General features: G+C 35.7%; 1 protein-coding gene and 2 non-coding genes across 3 annotated transcripts in view; all 3 read right to left on the bottom strand.

The window, feature by feature from the left end:
* Nucleotides 1-13,237, bottom strand: part of Wdr43 (WD repeat domain 43) — a 42,774-nt gene that overhangs the window by 9,038 nt on the left and 20,499 nt on the right. Inside the window, exons 8-13 of the mRNA XM_027933468.2 lie at nucleotides 12,387-12,558; nucleotides 10,809-10,895; nucleotides 9,526-9,654; nucleotides 7,556-7,687; nucleotides 2,730-2,816; nucleotides 1,000-1,031 (exon numbers count right to left, since the gene is read on the bottom strand). Of these exons, the coding sequence (XP_027789269.2) occupies nucleotides 1,000-1,031; nucleotides 2,730-2,816; nucleotides 7,556-7,687; nucleotides 9,526-9,654; nucleotides 10,809-10,895; nucleotides 12,387-12,558 (639 nt within the window). The remainder of the gene's footprint in view (nucleotides 1-999; nucleotides 1,032-2,729; nucleotides 2,817-7,555; nucleotides 7,688-9,525; nucleotides 9,655-10,808; nucleotides 10,896-12,386; nucleotides 12,559-13,237) is intronic.
* Nucleotides 9,160-9,236, bottom strand: LOC114091160 (small nucleolar RNA SNORD53/SNORD92). Its single transcript, XR_003582463.1, has one exon. It is a non-coding gene; the product is annotated as a small nucleolar RNA SNORD53/SNORD92 (small nucleolar RNA).
* Nucleotides 10,223-10,300, bottom strand: LOC114091159 (small nucleolar RNA SNORD53/SNORD92). Its single transcript, XR_003582462.1, has one exon. It is a non-coding gene; the product is annotated as a small nucleolar RNA SNORD53/SNORD92 (small nucleolar RNA).

Below are 13,237 nucleotides of genomic sequence, written 5' to 3'. Positions count from 1 at the left end.
ACTGATACTACAACAATAATCTTCATCCAAACTGAGCTTAACTGATTTGGCATTTTATGTTCATGATATCCGAACCCACCATCTGATATTCACCTTCAAAAGCAAACAGCAAAGTCTTCTACACCAATATTAAAAGGCAAATAAATATAGACCTAAATTGTGAGAGCCAGTTCTATTTCATGGGTTCTTTAGCTTTCCTCTTTTGTGAGCTCAGAAAGGTAACAGAAAATAATCAGAAAAGAAAAGCCATACAATATACACAGCAATGCTACAATCATACAATATACACAGCATGCTACAATCTTAGGATCACTGAGATACCAACTTTCTGTTTAAGTTTAATCAAAACCTAGGAAAAAAACTACAAATTTAGTCTTTTAGCTAAATTTTTTTTTTTGTGTGTGTATGGTAGTACTGGGAATTGATTCCAGGGCCTCACATACACTAGCAAGTACTCTACCTCTGAGCCACATCCCCAGTCCTAAGACATTTCTTTATGGTCTCTTACACACCTACTAGAGGTTGGGCAAATTCTATAAACTGTCAATTTTACATACAGTGATTAAGACTAACTCATTAAATGAGTCTAACTCATTAAATGACCTAATAAAATCTGAATTATCTACATAGGAGCTTTCTCAAAAAAAAAAAAAAAAAAAACTGTAATAAAATCTTAGAAATAAAATCATTTAATCTAAAATGGGGGAAGAGTGACATTTAATCTTTTTAAAAAAATTTTTTGGTTGTATAAATAAATACCTTCATTTTATTTATTTATTTATTTGTGGAGCTGAGGATCGAACCTAGCGCCTCACACATGCTAGGTAAGTACTCTACTGCTGAAACACAACCCCAGCCCCAACATTTAACTTTTGAAGAATTCTACCATCAGAATATGGGGTTACCTAATACTATCTAACACTTTCAGATATTGCTGTTTTTAACAATAATCTCTAATTTACTTAAAAAAAAGGCAATTTAGTCATCTAAACATCTTACCTATTAGGATGTCCTTGCAACCTCTTTGTAAGCTAAGGAAGAGAAAAACATTATTAGCAACAGCACTTCAGAGGCTACAATCTTCATTAGTTCCCAGTGTACTGAACAACAAGAGCTGAAAATTATTTCATTTAGTAGTCTATCTTCAACCAACTTTGAATTATTCCCACAAGAGTAATTACCTAAAGAAATCTAGAACTGGATTTATATGAATCAATGTCCAGAATAGATAAATACATGGAGACAGTAAATAAACGCGATGATTGACAATAACTGGGGGAAGGGGAAGTAGAGTTACTACTGAGTACAGGATTTTTGGGGGGATGCCAACTGCACGACCTATGAACGTATTAAAATTCACTAAACTGTTCACCTTAAATAGGCGAATTTTATGTCAATTTTTTAAATACACACAAAAAAAATCAGGGTCAGGCAAATTTTGTCTTGGAGTTGATTAATAGTCAAAAAGCATATAATCTTTTCTAATATATGACACTGCATATTTATTTGTGTAGGTACAAAGGATTGAACCCAGGGGCAATGAACCACTGAGACACATTCCTAGCCCTTTTTATATTTTATTTAGAGACAGGTTATTGCTGAGTTGCTTAGGTCCTCACTAAGTTGCTGAGGCTAACTTTGAATTCACAATCCTCCTGTCTCTGCCTCCCAAGCCGCTAGGATCACAGGTGTGTGCCACTGCGCCTGGCCTTATACTGCATTTTTAAATACAGAGGTTTTCACTACCAATAATGGTAAACCTTACTCCCACTATTAATAACAAAACCACTCTCACTCTCACAAAGCACTTCAACATGTTAAGCAAATAGCATAATTACTGATTACAAAGAACAGGCTTTATCTTTAAGTATACTTTTTAATAATTTGTACCCACTCCTAAAGCCTTCAATACAATTATGTATGCTTTTAAAAGAAACCAAGAAAAATATTTTCCTTAAGGTAATAATGGTTACCAAATTATTGGAATTCTGTTGAATGCAATGCACCTAAGGTACCCAAATGGCTACAAACCTGGGATTTGCCTGAGCTGGAGTTATTTAGTCCTTGGTACCACTCAAGGCTTTCTGTTCTCCACCACTCCCTTGCTCCTGCTTCTTTTGTCCAGCTGCTACCTATCCTTTCTTAACACTGTTAAATAAACTTACTTAAGCAAAGACAGGGCAACCGCTTGTCGGAGACAGTGAAAGCTAGTCTTGTATAGGCCTGAGGCTGAACCAGATCATTGTTATGCTCTTTATAATTCCACACGGACAGGCATAAAGATTAACACCCCAACTGCACTAAAGCAAATCAAAACATATCCAAAAATCATTTCAAGTGAGGTTAGAGATCCTTATAGGAAATAATGGGAAAAACCAAATTTGGGTTTCTATTACAATCACCCCACGCAGTGATCTTCTGTACAAACAGCATTGTATGGTTCACCTTAAAGTTGCAACTGCATTCTAGGTAAAGAGATACATACTCCCTGCTAATGGAATAAAGGTAAAAATGGCCATTGTATTTCCTTTTATTGGCTTATAAATTCAATTTCGCCCTTTTTTTTTTCACCCTTCCAAAGCACTTTCCTCCAATTCATCCGTCACTCCCTCTCTAAATGCCATGCATCCTTAAGTATGAGTAAGGATCACAAATCCACTTCTCTAGACACTGGCATTTCCCTTTAATTCAAAGGATTAGGATCTTAAAATGAAAAAAGAAGCAGTTACCTCTTGCAACAATGGAATAACAGCATGCAAGGGTATCCTTAACACAGTCTTCTTTATCAGGTTTAAATTCCTAGTTTGGAGTACTTTCTGTGGAAAAAAATAAAAGTATCATCAATGTAACTATAATATAAGAAACTAAGGACAATACAGGAAAAATTGTCTACAAAAATGATTTAAAATAAATCTGGGCAATAAACAACCAACTGAATTTGGCAAATCAAGGTTAGAGGCAATGTGTTATTCTCTTGATAAATACCCAGGAGCAGAATGACTGGATCATATGGTAGGTCTATTTTTAATTTTTAATAAACTGCCAAACTAGTCAGGTGCGGTGGTGCACTCCTGTAATCCCAGCGGCTCTGGCTGAAGAGTATAGTGAGTTCAAAGCCAGCCTCAGCAACTATGAAGCTCTAAACAACTTAGTGAGATCAGATCTCTAAATAAAATACAAAATAAGGCTGGGGATGTGGCTCAGTGGTCCAGTGCCCCTGAGTTCAATCCCAGGTACAAAAATAAATAGATAAATAAACAAACTGCCAAACTGTTTCCCAACAGCAAAAAGTGTGTGAGCTACTCTACATTCTCCACAATACTAAACTATCTTTTAATTTTCAACATCCTATACCAGATATGTACTGTTATTTATGGTAATCATTTACATTTCTGTGATTAGTAATATATATACTTTCATGCATACTTATTATTCACTGGAATAGTTCTGTAAAGTATTCAAATCTTTACCAATTTTCTTATTTTTTCTTGAGTGAAGTCTTATTTTTGTTCTTTCAATGATCTGGATACACCTTTGTCTGATACAAGTTTCAAATATTTTTGCCAGCTTACAGGTTCTCTTTTCATGATTCTAACATTATCTTTTCAAGAGAAGAGGTTTGTAATTTTCAAGAAGTCCAAGTTATTTTTTTTCAATTTTTTTCCCTTTTTTTGCGGGGAAGGGAATAGTGGTGATGGAGTAAGGGGTTACCAGGGGTTGAATTCAGGGGCACTCGACCACCGACCCACATTTCCAGCCTTATTCTGTATTTTATTTAGAGACAGGGTGTCACTGAGTTGCTGAGCACCTCACTTCTGCTGAGACTGGCTTTAAATTCGTGATGCTCCTGCCCCAGCCTCACAAACTACTAGGATTATAGGCATGCGCCACTGACCCCAGCGACCAATTTTTTCTTTAACCTTTCATGCTTTTCATGATGTATCTTAGAAAGCTCCTTATTTTCCTCTAGAAGTTTAGTGTTAAGTTTTATATTTAGGCCTATGGTCTACTTTCCATTAATTCTTACGTGATATATGAAACAAAGCTGAGATAGGTTTTTTTCCCCCAATGTGTGTAGTTTATTTGTGGAGTGTTTTTGTCCCTTAATCTATATTTTTCACCAATATTAAACTATATGGATCACACAGCTTTATCATAAAACCAGGTAGGGTAATTCTTCCAACCTTAGTTATATAGCTTTGGTGATTTCACATCCTTTGTGTTTCCTATAAATTTCAGGACCAGTTTTGTCAATTTCTAAAAGATGACTGACAGGGACTTCTGAAATTTTAATTGAGAATGGATTGAATACATAGACTGATTGATTGGGGGAGATTCACCATCATAACAATACTGAATATTCTAACTTATAAAAACATGGGTTAGACCTCCAGTTATTTAAGTCTGAGCCAGGTATAGTGGCACAAAGCTTGTAATCTAACTTGGAAGGCTATGTCAGGACCAGCCTGGCAATTTAGTGAGACCATATCTCAAAATAAAATAAAAAATGGAATGGGGGTATAACCCAGTGGTATAGCATCCCTAGATTCAATACTCAATATGGGAATTAAGCAGGGTTCCATTTTAATTAATTTCTTGCGTCCATTGTGATTTTAATGTTTTAATTTTAATCTGTTTTAGATCTATTCTAGATTTCACTTAAACCTTTAGAAAATATTTATTTTTATATATTTACTTATTTATTTTTAGTTGTAGATGAACACAATACCTTTATTTTATTCATTTATTTTTATGTGGTGCTGAGGATCGAACCCAGTGCCTCACATATGCAAGGCCAGCTCTCTGCCACTGAGCCACAATCCCAGCCCCTAGAAAATATTTAAGTAATATTGATTTAATAAACTAGATTTAAATATTTATTTAATTTAAATAAATTAAATTTAAATAAATATCCCTGTCCTTGCTCACTTTCCTTATTCCTATTTTTAATGTCCTCCTATGCATCATGTATCTTTGTAAGGCAGCTTCTGGTAAAGTTATTTTATGTGGGAGAAAACATTGTTTTTACTTGCCTCCCACCCCCCGTTTTGGTATGAGGAATTGAATGCAGAGGCACTTTACCACTGAACCATATCCCCAGTCATTTTTAACTTTTTAATTTTTTGAGACAGGGCCTCACTAAATTGCTAAGGCTGGTCATGACCTTGCAATCCTGTCTCAACCTCCCTAGTAGCTGGGATTATAGGCATGCATCACCAAGCTCGCACAATGCATAATGCCCAGGTAATATACTATTACCATTACTTTGAACATTTTGGAGGGAATGGGGGCCTACTGGGGATTGAACCCAGGGGCTGTTACTGAGCTATACCCACAACCCTTCTTATTTATTTTTTTAAATTTTGAGACATGGTCTCCCTAATTTGCTTAAGATCTAGCTAAATTGCTTAGGGTCTGGCTAAATTGCTGAGATTGGCCATGAATTTACAATCCTCCTATCTCAGCCTCTCCAATTGCTGGGATTACAGGCATACGCCACCACACCTGGCTTACTTCTCACTTCTAAAACGAGGTTATTTTAAGAGCACTTCACTGTAACTTTTACAATCTTTTCAAGCACATAATTTATTCAACTAATTTCCAATTGCTTCTACCTAGTAATACAAAAACCTTTATAATTTGAAAACAGCATTTGTCTTTCAAACAACCCTATGACATCTGATAAAAAGTTACATATTAACACCTTTGAGAAGTTCTTGCTAAAAGAGATTTGATACTAAATGTCTTTAAGTTTCTAGATCTAACTACCAGTATTCAGGAAACAAGATGGACAAAGGAACATACTAAAGGATACCACAGAGGCAGAGTAGGCAAAATCCAGAACATGAGGACTGGGGCTGTAGCTCAGTGGTAGAGAGTTTGCCTAGCTTGTAAGAGCCACTGGGTTCGATAGATAGATAAATAGATAAATAAATTAAAATTAAGGGCATGCTGTCCATCTACAACTATAAAAAAAAGTTTTTTAATATGGGTAGAAAAGTGAGTATTTAAAAAAAAAATCTAGAACATGGGACTCCCTATTAGACAAATTGTCTAGAGTCTCCAAAAAGTAAATTACAAAACACAGAACAGACATAACAACAAAGTACAGGATATAATTTGTTGAGATCCTGTTTAAAGAAAGCAAAATTTAAACACTAATGACATTTGATAATTTTAAAGAATTACTGTTTACTTTTTTAGACATGATAATGGACTGTGGTTATTTTTTTAAGCAATGGACTATAGCTGCTTTTAATTTGAATAGGTAAGTATCTATGAATGAAATGGCATTTGATCACTTCTGAGATCTGTTTCACTATAACCTGGGGAGGTAGAGAGGTAAATGAACCGTAACAGAATGGCAAGTGTTGATAATTTCTGAAACTGAATGATGGTGATTCACTTTACTCAAAAATGTTTGAGGGCTGGGGAAATAGCTCATTTGGTAGAGTGCTTGCCTTGCATGCACAAGGCCCTAGGTTCAATCCCCAATACCACAAAAAAAAAAAAAAAAAAGTTTGAAATGTTTCTTAGTAAAAAAAGAAAAAAACTTTGTACCTGATTCACCCACTGAGGAATGTTTCAAAGCATAGTTACATAGGCAATGATGACAGGCAAGTTATATTACGTTTCAAAAGTACTGTCAATTGTTTTCTACAGCTTCTTTCTTATAAAATCCTCACCTAGGTTGTCGTTGTTTTGCCACAGTAAACTAAAATCCACCTTCTAAAACTTCTTTAAAAGTAATTTGAAGTTTTTAGACTTGCTAATTTCCTCTCTCATTTAGTAAAACCTCCTTTAGACACAAATATATTACCACTTAGAAATAAAATCAAAGACATTATTCACAGGTTACAAATTATACAACTATGACTGAAACTATGATGCTGCTGAATCATTGAGAATGCATGTCACAATTAAATATTCTATATAGAGCACTACCACGTTATGAAATTCAAGAGGATTAAATTGAGTAACTTCATACAAGCAGTCACCAACTTCCACAGAAGTCATAAATGCCTCCAAATGCCTCCTTTCATATAATTTTTAGTACTTTTGCCTTCATATATTTTACAACATATCCCCCAACCCTCTTGAATTTCCCCCCAAACCTCCTACCCATTGTCAAGGTTCCACCTCACCGCCCCCTCTCACGGCCAGGGGGAAATAAGTTTCTGGAATCCAGAGTAAAAACTCAGGAACGCATTTTCCTACAGAAAAAAATATAAATTGTGATCTAGAATGCTGAGTATTATAATTCAGCTACACTATTTTTATAAAGGCTTTTGTAAACTAAAGCCTAAAAACTAACAATTCAGAACAATATTTCTATGAGAAAATGCATTCCAGGTTTAAAGGAATTCAACACAAAACCACTGTAGGTTAGTGACTGTCTGTATAATGTCACCATATTATATACATTTGACTAAACTCACAAAATATTAATTACAAACTGCTATACAACATGATTATTCACTGTCATGTGCTGTATCAATCACTTTCTAGGAAAAACTAAAAATTTAATTCATTGAAACACTGCTAAAATACTTACATTTAGCATTTCGAAATCATTACTTTCTAAACCCTGTGTGAGAAGAACTGGAAAGCTATTCGTCTGCAAAAGGTCATCTTTTTCTTCTTTTGTATCTATATCCATTGCTCCCAGACGTTCTTCAATGCTAACCTACAGAACAGAAACAACCTATTAAGATCAATCAGAGAAGACCTAATATAGGGCTGGGACTGTAGCTTGCCTGGCATGTGTGAGGCACTGCGTTTGATCCTCAGCATCACATAAAAATAAATAAATTAAACAAAGGTATTATGTACATCTACAACTTTTAAAAAAATTTAAATAATTTAATAAAAAGACCTAATATAGTTGAGAGACAAAAACACTCAACTGATTTACTGCTTTTCTTTTCCTTCTCTCATATTAACATTAATAAGAATTCTTTAATGTTTAACGGATCTATTATTATTTTTCATTTTTAACTTGTAAAATAATAATAAAATCAATTTTGACGGTTTTTTAAATAGATATTTTTTTAGTTGTAGTTGACACAATACCTTTATTTTATTTATTTATTTTTATGTGGTGATGAGGATCGAACCCAGGGCTTCGCACGTGCAAGGTGAACGCTCTACTGCTGAGCCACAACCCCATCCCCTTGAGTTAATATATCCCTGTAAAAAAAAAAAGGAATCATTTCAACCCAAAAAAAACCAAACATGTTCATTTTTATTCAAACGGAATCTCACTACCACAAGGACTACATGGAAGACAAGTGAAACATCTCCAATTCAAGTTTCCATAAGCTAACAAAAAATATGAATGCCAAAGAAGCATGATTTGAAAATGTTAATTCACAGAATCCCACTATGGAAGATTCAACAGAGTTAAGGAACTGACATCTGATTACTAAAGCAAAAGAAACAACCCATTACCCCTAATCTAACTATCTCTTGTCAAAAACTTCAGATCTGTAAAAGGAAAAAAAAATTATCAAGAGAGTGCTTATGCACTCTAAACAATTCATAAAATGTCTTCCTTTTTTTTTTTAGTGATTCCAAATGTTTTATTAGCTAGATGCTTTTATTAGCTATATGCTTTACTACAGACAAGTGTTCTTGATAATATTTCTTAATTTAAACATATATGACTATGATACAAAGACCCAATTGAAAGAACTGATCCCTGACTGAAACCATAATTTTCCAGCTCCTTGGTAGCAAAGTGAAGATATAAATCTGTTCTATGACTAACAAAGCAAACAGATGTGCTCTGGAAAGCTTCCTACTTGATTTATCCTAACATATGGAAAACATTAAAAAGGAAGGATATTAAAGAAATGAATCTAGGCCAGGCTAAAGAAAGCTCATACTTTTATTTAAGGCCAGATATCACACTACTAAGGAATAATATTTATGAACAGCTAGGTTACCTCCAACGCCTCCAGCTAAAGAATTGATAAAATTCTAGATTACTTAGACAAAAGTGAAGAATGTGAATGAAAGATGAAGAGGAGAACTCTGCAGAGATTAAATACAATAACTACAGAAGGGTTTTGAGAGTGAAAAAAATAATGTTTATAAACATTTTAAGCAATTATAATGACCATTTTTAAAGACCAACTGGCACAAAACCAGCCAGGATTGCTCAGACAGCCAAGAGAAAAGAGGCATCACTGGGACTCAGCAATATGCGAAACCAATGAAAATCATCACAGCAAGTCCTGGCTTATTCAATTTTATATTATCCTGTTAATTATTAACAAATGGCCAAAATTTGATCCAAAAAAAATTCCACTTTCTCTTAACAGTGACCAAGTCAAGTCTTATAAAGGTGACAATCTAGAATTTGGGGACCTAAGCTGCCTGGGAGGAACACAGAACAACAGCAACAAACTGAGGACATTTCTTATAAAGATTCAGCTTTAGCATTATTCAATATACTTATTACACTCTCACAAGCAATCTTAAATCTCAAACTCAAGTATCTGGTCAAAGGGGTTGCAGTACCTCGTTTCCTCCTAATTTCCTCTTGGTCTCTACTTCCTTGGCTGGTGGAGGAGGCCTGATAGCAGCATGATGCCCAGGAATCCCAGGCACCAGAACTTTTGCTTCAGAATTCATCACTGGTGTTCTCACCTGTTAAACACAGTTTTGGGAATGTATAAAAGGAAATTATGCCTTACTCCTTATGGTTCCTCAATGAGAAAACAAAACTCTTCAAAAGGCTTTTCTATTGAAAAACTCAACGTAATCTAATTGCCATGATAGGAATACAAGGTAAATTTTAACTGAATGTGGGCAAATTAAGTTTTAACATAATAACCTGAGAATACATGGCTTTAAAACTTCTAAGACTTTGTTAAAAGTGAAAAACAGCGGGCATGGTGGAGCAAGCCTATAATCTCAATGAATCAGGAGGCTGAGAAAGGAGGATCAGAAGATCAAGGCCAGCCTCAGCAAACCAGTGAGGCTCTCAGCAACTAAGTGAGAACCTATCTCAAAATAAAATATAAAAAGGACTGGGGATGTAACTGAATGATAAAGTGCCCTGAGTTAATCCCCAGTCATCCCCCTCAAAATGAAGGAATAAAAAATAAGAAGCAAAACCTACAGATTACCCAAGGACGGACACACTGATTTAAAAATGTTAAAGAGCAAAGTTATACATTTTATGACCACCTCCAAAAATCAATCTTTGCCAGAAATGCTCAGACAGCCAAGAGAAAAGTGTCATCTCTGAAACTCAGCCAGAAGCGAAACCATGTGGTTGTCATCATAGCATGTCTGGGCTTTCCCATTCCCCTTAAACTGTTAAATACATGACATTTATATGTAGACACCAAGTTAGTTATATTCAAAGCACAGCACCACAATGATGCTCTTTATGTGTGGGAATAAATTTTAACCTCATTGTGGTTTTACTGCACCCTAAAACACAATATTCTTCAACAAAGATTTTTTTTTTAAAGTACTGAGACTGAGAACCATTCATTAACAAAGTTAATATTCACTGCTACGTATTCCTTGTCCTGATGATCATATACCTGGGCAAGAAAGAACTAAACCCAAGGTTTTTAATTCTAGCCAGCCAACCATTCTCGTAGTCAACAAATCAAGAGCACCTAAATGAAGTTTTATAATCTTGGTATCTAAAACTGTAATCCCACAAAATTTTTAAGGCAAGATCACAAAGTACAGAATTAAAAAGATAAATGAAGTTTAATACTACAGAACAATCCCCCCCAAATGTCATTTTTACTTAATTTACTTGGAATGTGGAATGTACTTACCTTTGTTATGGCTGTTTCTACTTTTGGGGCCCAGCAGTTTGAAATATCTCTTACTAAACACATATGAGTTTCTTTGGAGTTTAAAGCCTAAGAATATTTTTTAAAAGAAGGGAGATGGAGGGAAGAGAAAAGAATGTCAAACAAAGCAATTGGGAATAAGAACAAAATGACAAACAATGATTAATTGTGCATTTTCTAAAAATAAAAAAATTAGTGTAGAAGGCTTCCTCACTAAAATGTTGGCCACAATCACCACTCTTACAGCAACTGGGGAAATGGGTAAACTCCTAAGACACTGTAGAATTTTTTACATTCATAATTTAAAAGAGCAAATGTACTTTTTTCTTCTTCATTCTTTTTGGCAGTACCTGGATCTAACTCAGGGGTGCTCCACCACTGAATTACATCCCCAGCACTTTTTTTTTTTTTTTTTTTTAAGTTTTTGAGGCAATGTCTCATTAGGTTGCCCAGGTAGGTCTCAAACGTTCAATTCTCCTGCCTCAGTCTCCTGAGTTGCTGGGATTACAAGCATGTGCCACCACACCCAGAAGACTTTTATTTTTAAATCTATGCATTAGTTTTTTTTTTTTAAGTATCCACTGGGCTGGAGACGTGACTCCATGGTAGAAGCATGAAGACCTGGATTTAATGTCTAGCACCAAAGGAAAAAAATAATTGTGAAAAAAAGGTATTCTATTTTTTTCTGGGGAATACTAGGGATTGAACTCAGGGACATTCGACCACTGAGCTACATCCCTAGCCCTTTTTTTCTATTTTTTTTTTTTTTAGAGACAGGGTCTCACTGAGTTGCTTAGCACCTCACTTTTGCTGAGGCTGGCTTTGAACTCTTGATCCTCCTGCCTCAGTCTCCCAAGCCGCCGGAATTACAGGTGTGCACCACCATACCCAGCGAAAAAGATACTTTTTAACTCAACAAATGGTGGCCATGCATTATTCCACTCAGAGTTTCCCTGAGGGCCTTATTAAGTACTAAAAATGCGAGCTCAAGTAATCACCTATATGGACATGCCAATAATTCACAAGTGTTCGAAGAAACTTCTATAGTAAAAAATGTTAAGTCATTGCACTGTCCACCGCAATCCCACTTAGAAAATACAATGGGTGCTATCACAAAGGGCTCTTATGAAGATTTCCATTTTATGTAACTAGACAAAATTCAACACAAGTCATACCTGTGATAACCAAAACAACAACAGTAGGAACATGAGGCTCCTGGGCACTAAGAAGAGGCTAATCCCAATTGAGATGTATAAATGTAAAATAAAATGCACACCAGAAGACAAAATGCCAAAAGCGGGAAGTGTAAAATAACATTAACTATTTCAAAACAATACTTTATATCAAGTAAGTGTGAAAATGTTATTTTAGGTATACTGGGATGAATAGAACACAAAGTTCTTACAAATTAAAATAAACACCCAGTGGAAGGTCCTATTTCTCCTTAAGTACTCCAATGAGTAGCCAATGTGTTCTTTAAAAAAAAAAAAAAAAAAAAATCCTCTTTCCCAAGGATGGGTTGATGCCATATTGTTTTTCTCCAGAGTAGCATCTACGTACCACTCGCTCAATAGTAGGCTGAAACCAATTGCCATATACAAGCAACAATGACATTTTGTCTGGGCAAAAGCCAGCTGCTAGAATAGGGATGGGTTTTGGTGTTGATTTCTTGCCTTTCCCAGGTGTTGTTATCTGAATTGTACAGTTTGAAGTCAAAGGCTTTTTGCAGTGTCTAGGAATAGGGAAAAAAAAATATATTAAGTTTAGAGAATTTCAAACAACACCTCTTACTAATTCTCTGAAGCTGGCACCTAGTCACGTAAAGTAACCCTACTCTAACCTCCACACTACCATCATTACCTGAAGCACAAGTATGTCTTTCAAGATTTCACCTGCCCCCACCAACACCTCCATGCTAAAACTGGCCTTGAAACACACCTGCCCCTCTGCCCCACTCTGTCAGGACCCAGGAAAGCCCCAAACGGAGGCCCCAGGCAGGCACAATGCCACATGCCTGTAATCCCAACCACTGGGAGGCCGAGGCAAGAGAATTCCAAGTTCAAGACTAGCCTCAGCAACTTAGTGAGATTTTTTAGACATGGGGATATAACTCAATGGTTAAGTTTCCCTGAGTACAATCCCCAGTACCAAAAGAAAAGGACTCTCTAAGCTCCCAAATGATCTCTCACCTGCTCCAACCTGCCCCTCACTTCAGCCCTTACACACATTCTCTCTTCCAGCCAGTCCCATCTCCAACAGTTCCCAACCCCCAGAAGCCTCACCATGACCTCTGCAATATAGCTCCAGAAACAAAATTATGTCTTCCATATGTAAGGACATTTTTAACCTTATCTTCCCTGGCTCATCCTTGCCACCCTCTCAAGCTGTAGCTGTTTTGTCTCCCACACCCT

This window comes from Marmota flaviventris, chromosome 14 (assembly GCF_047511675.1).
Source record: "Marmota flaviventris isolate mMarFla1 chromosome 14, mMarFla1.hap1, whole genome shotgun sequence".
In the NCBI taxonomy this organism is placed as follows: domain Eukaryota; kingdom Metazoa; phylum Chordata; class Mammalia; order Rodentia; family Sciuridae; genus Marmota; species Marmota flaviventris.
Note: the sequence above shows the minus strand (reverse complement) of the source record. Positions and strands in the feature narration are given on the sequence as shown.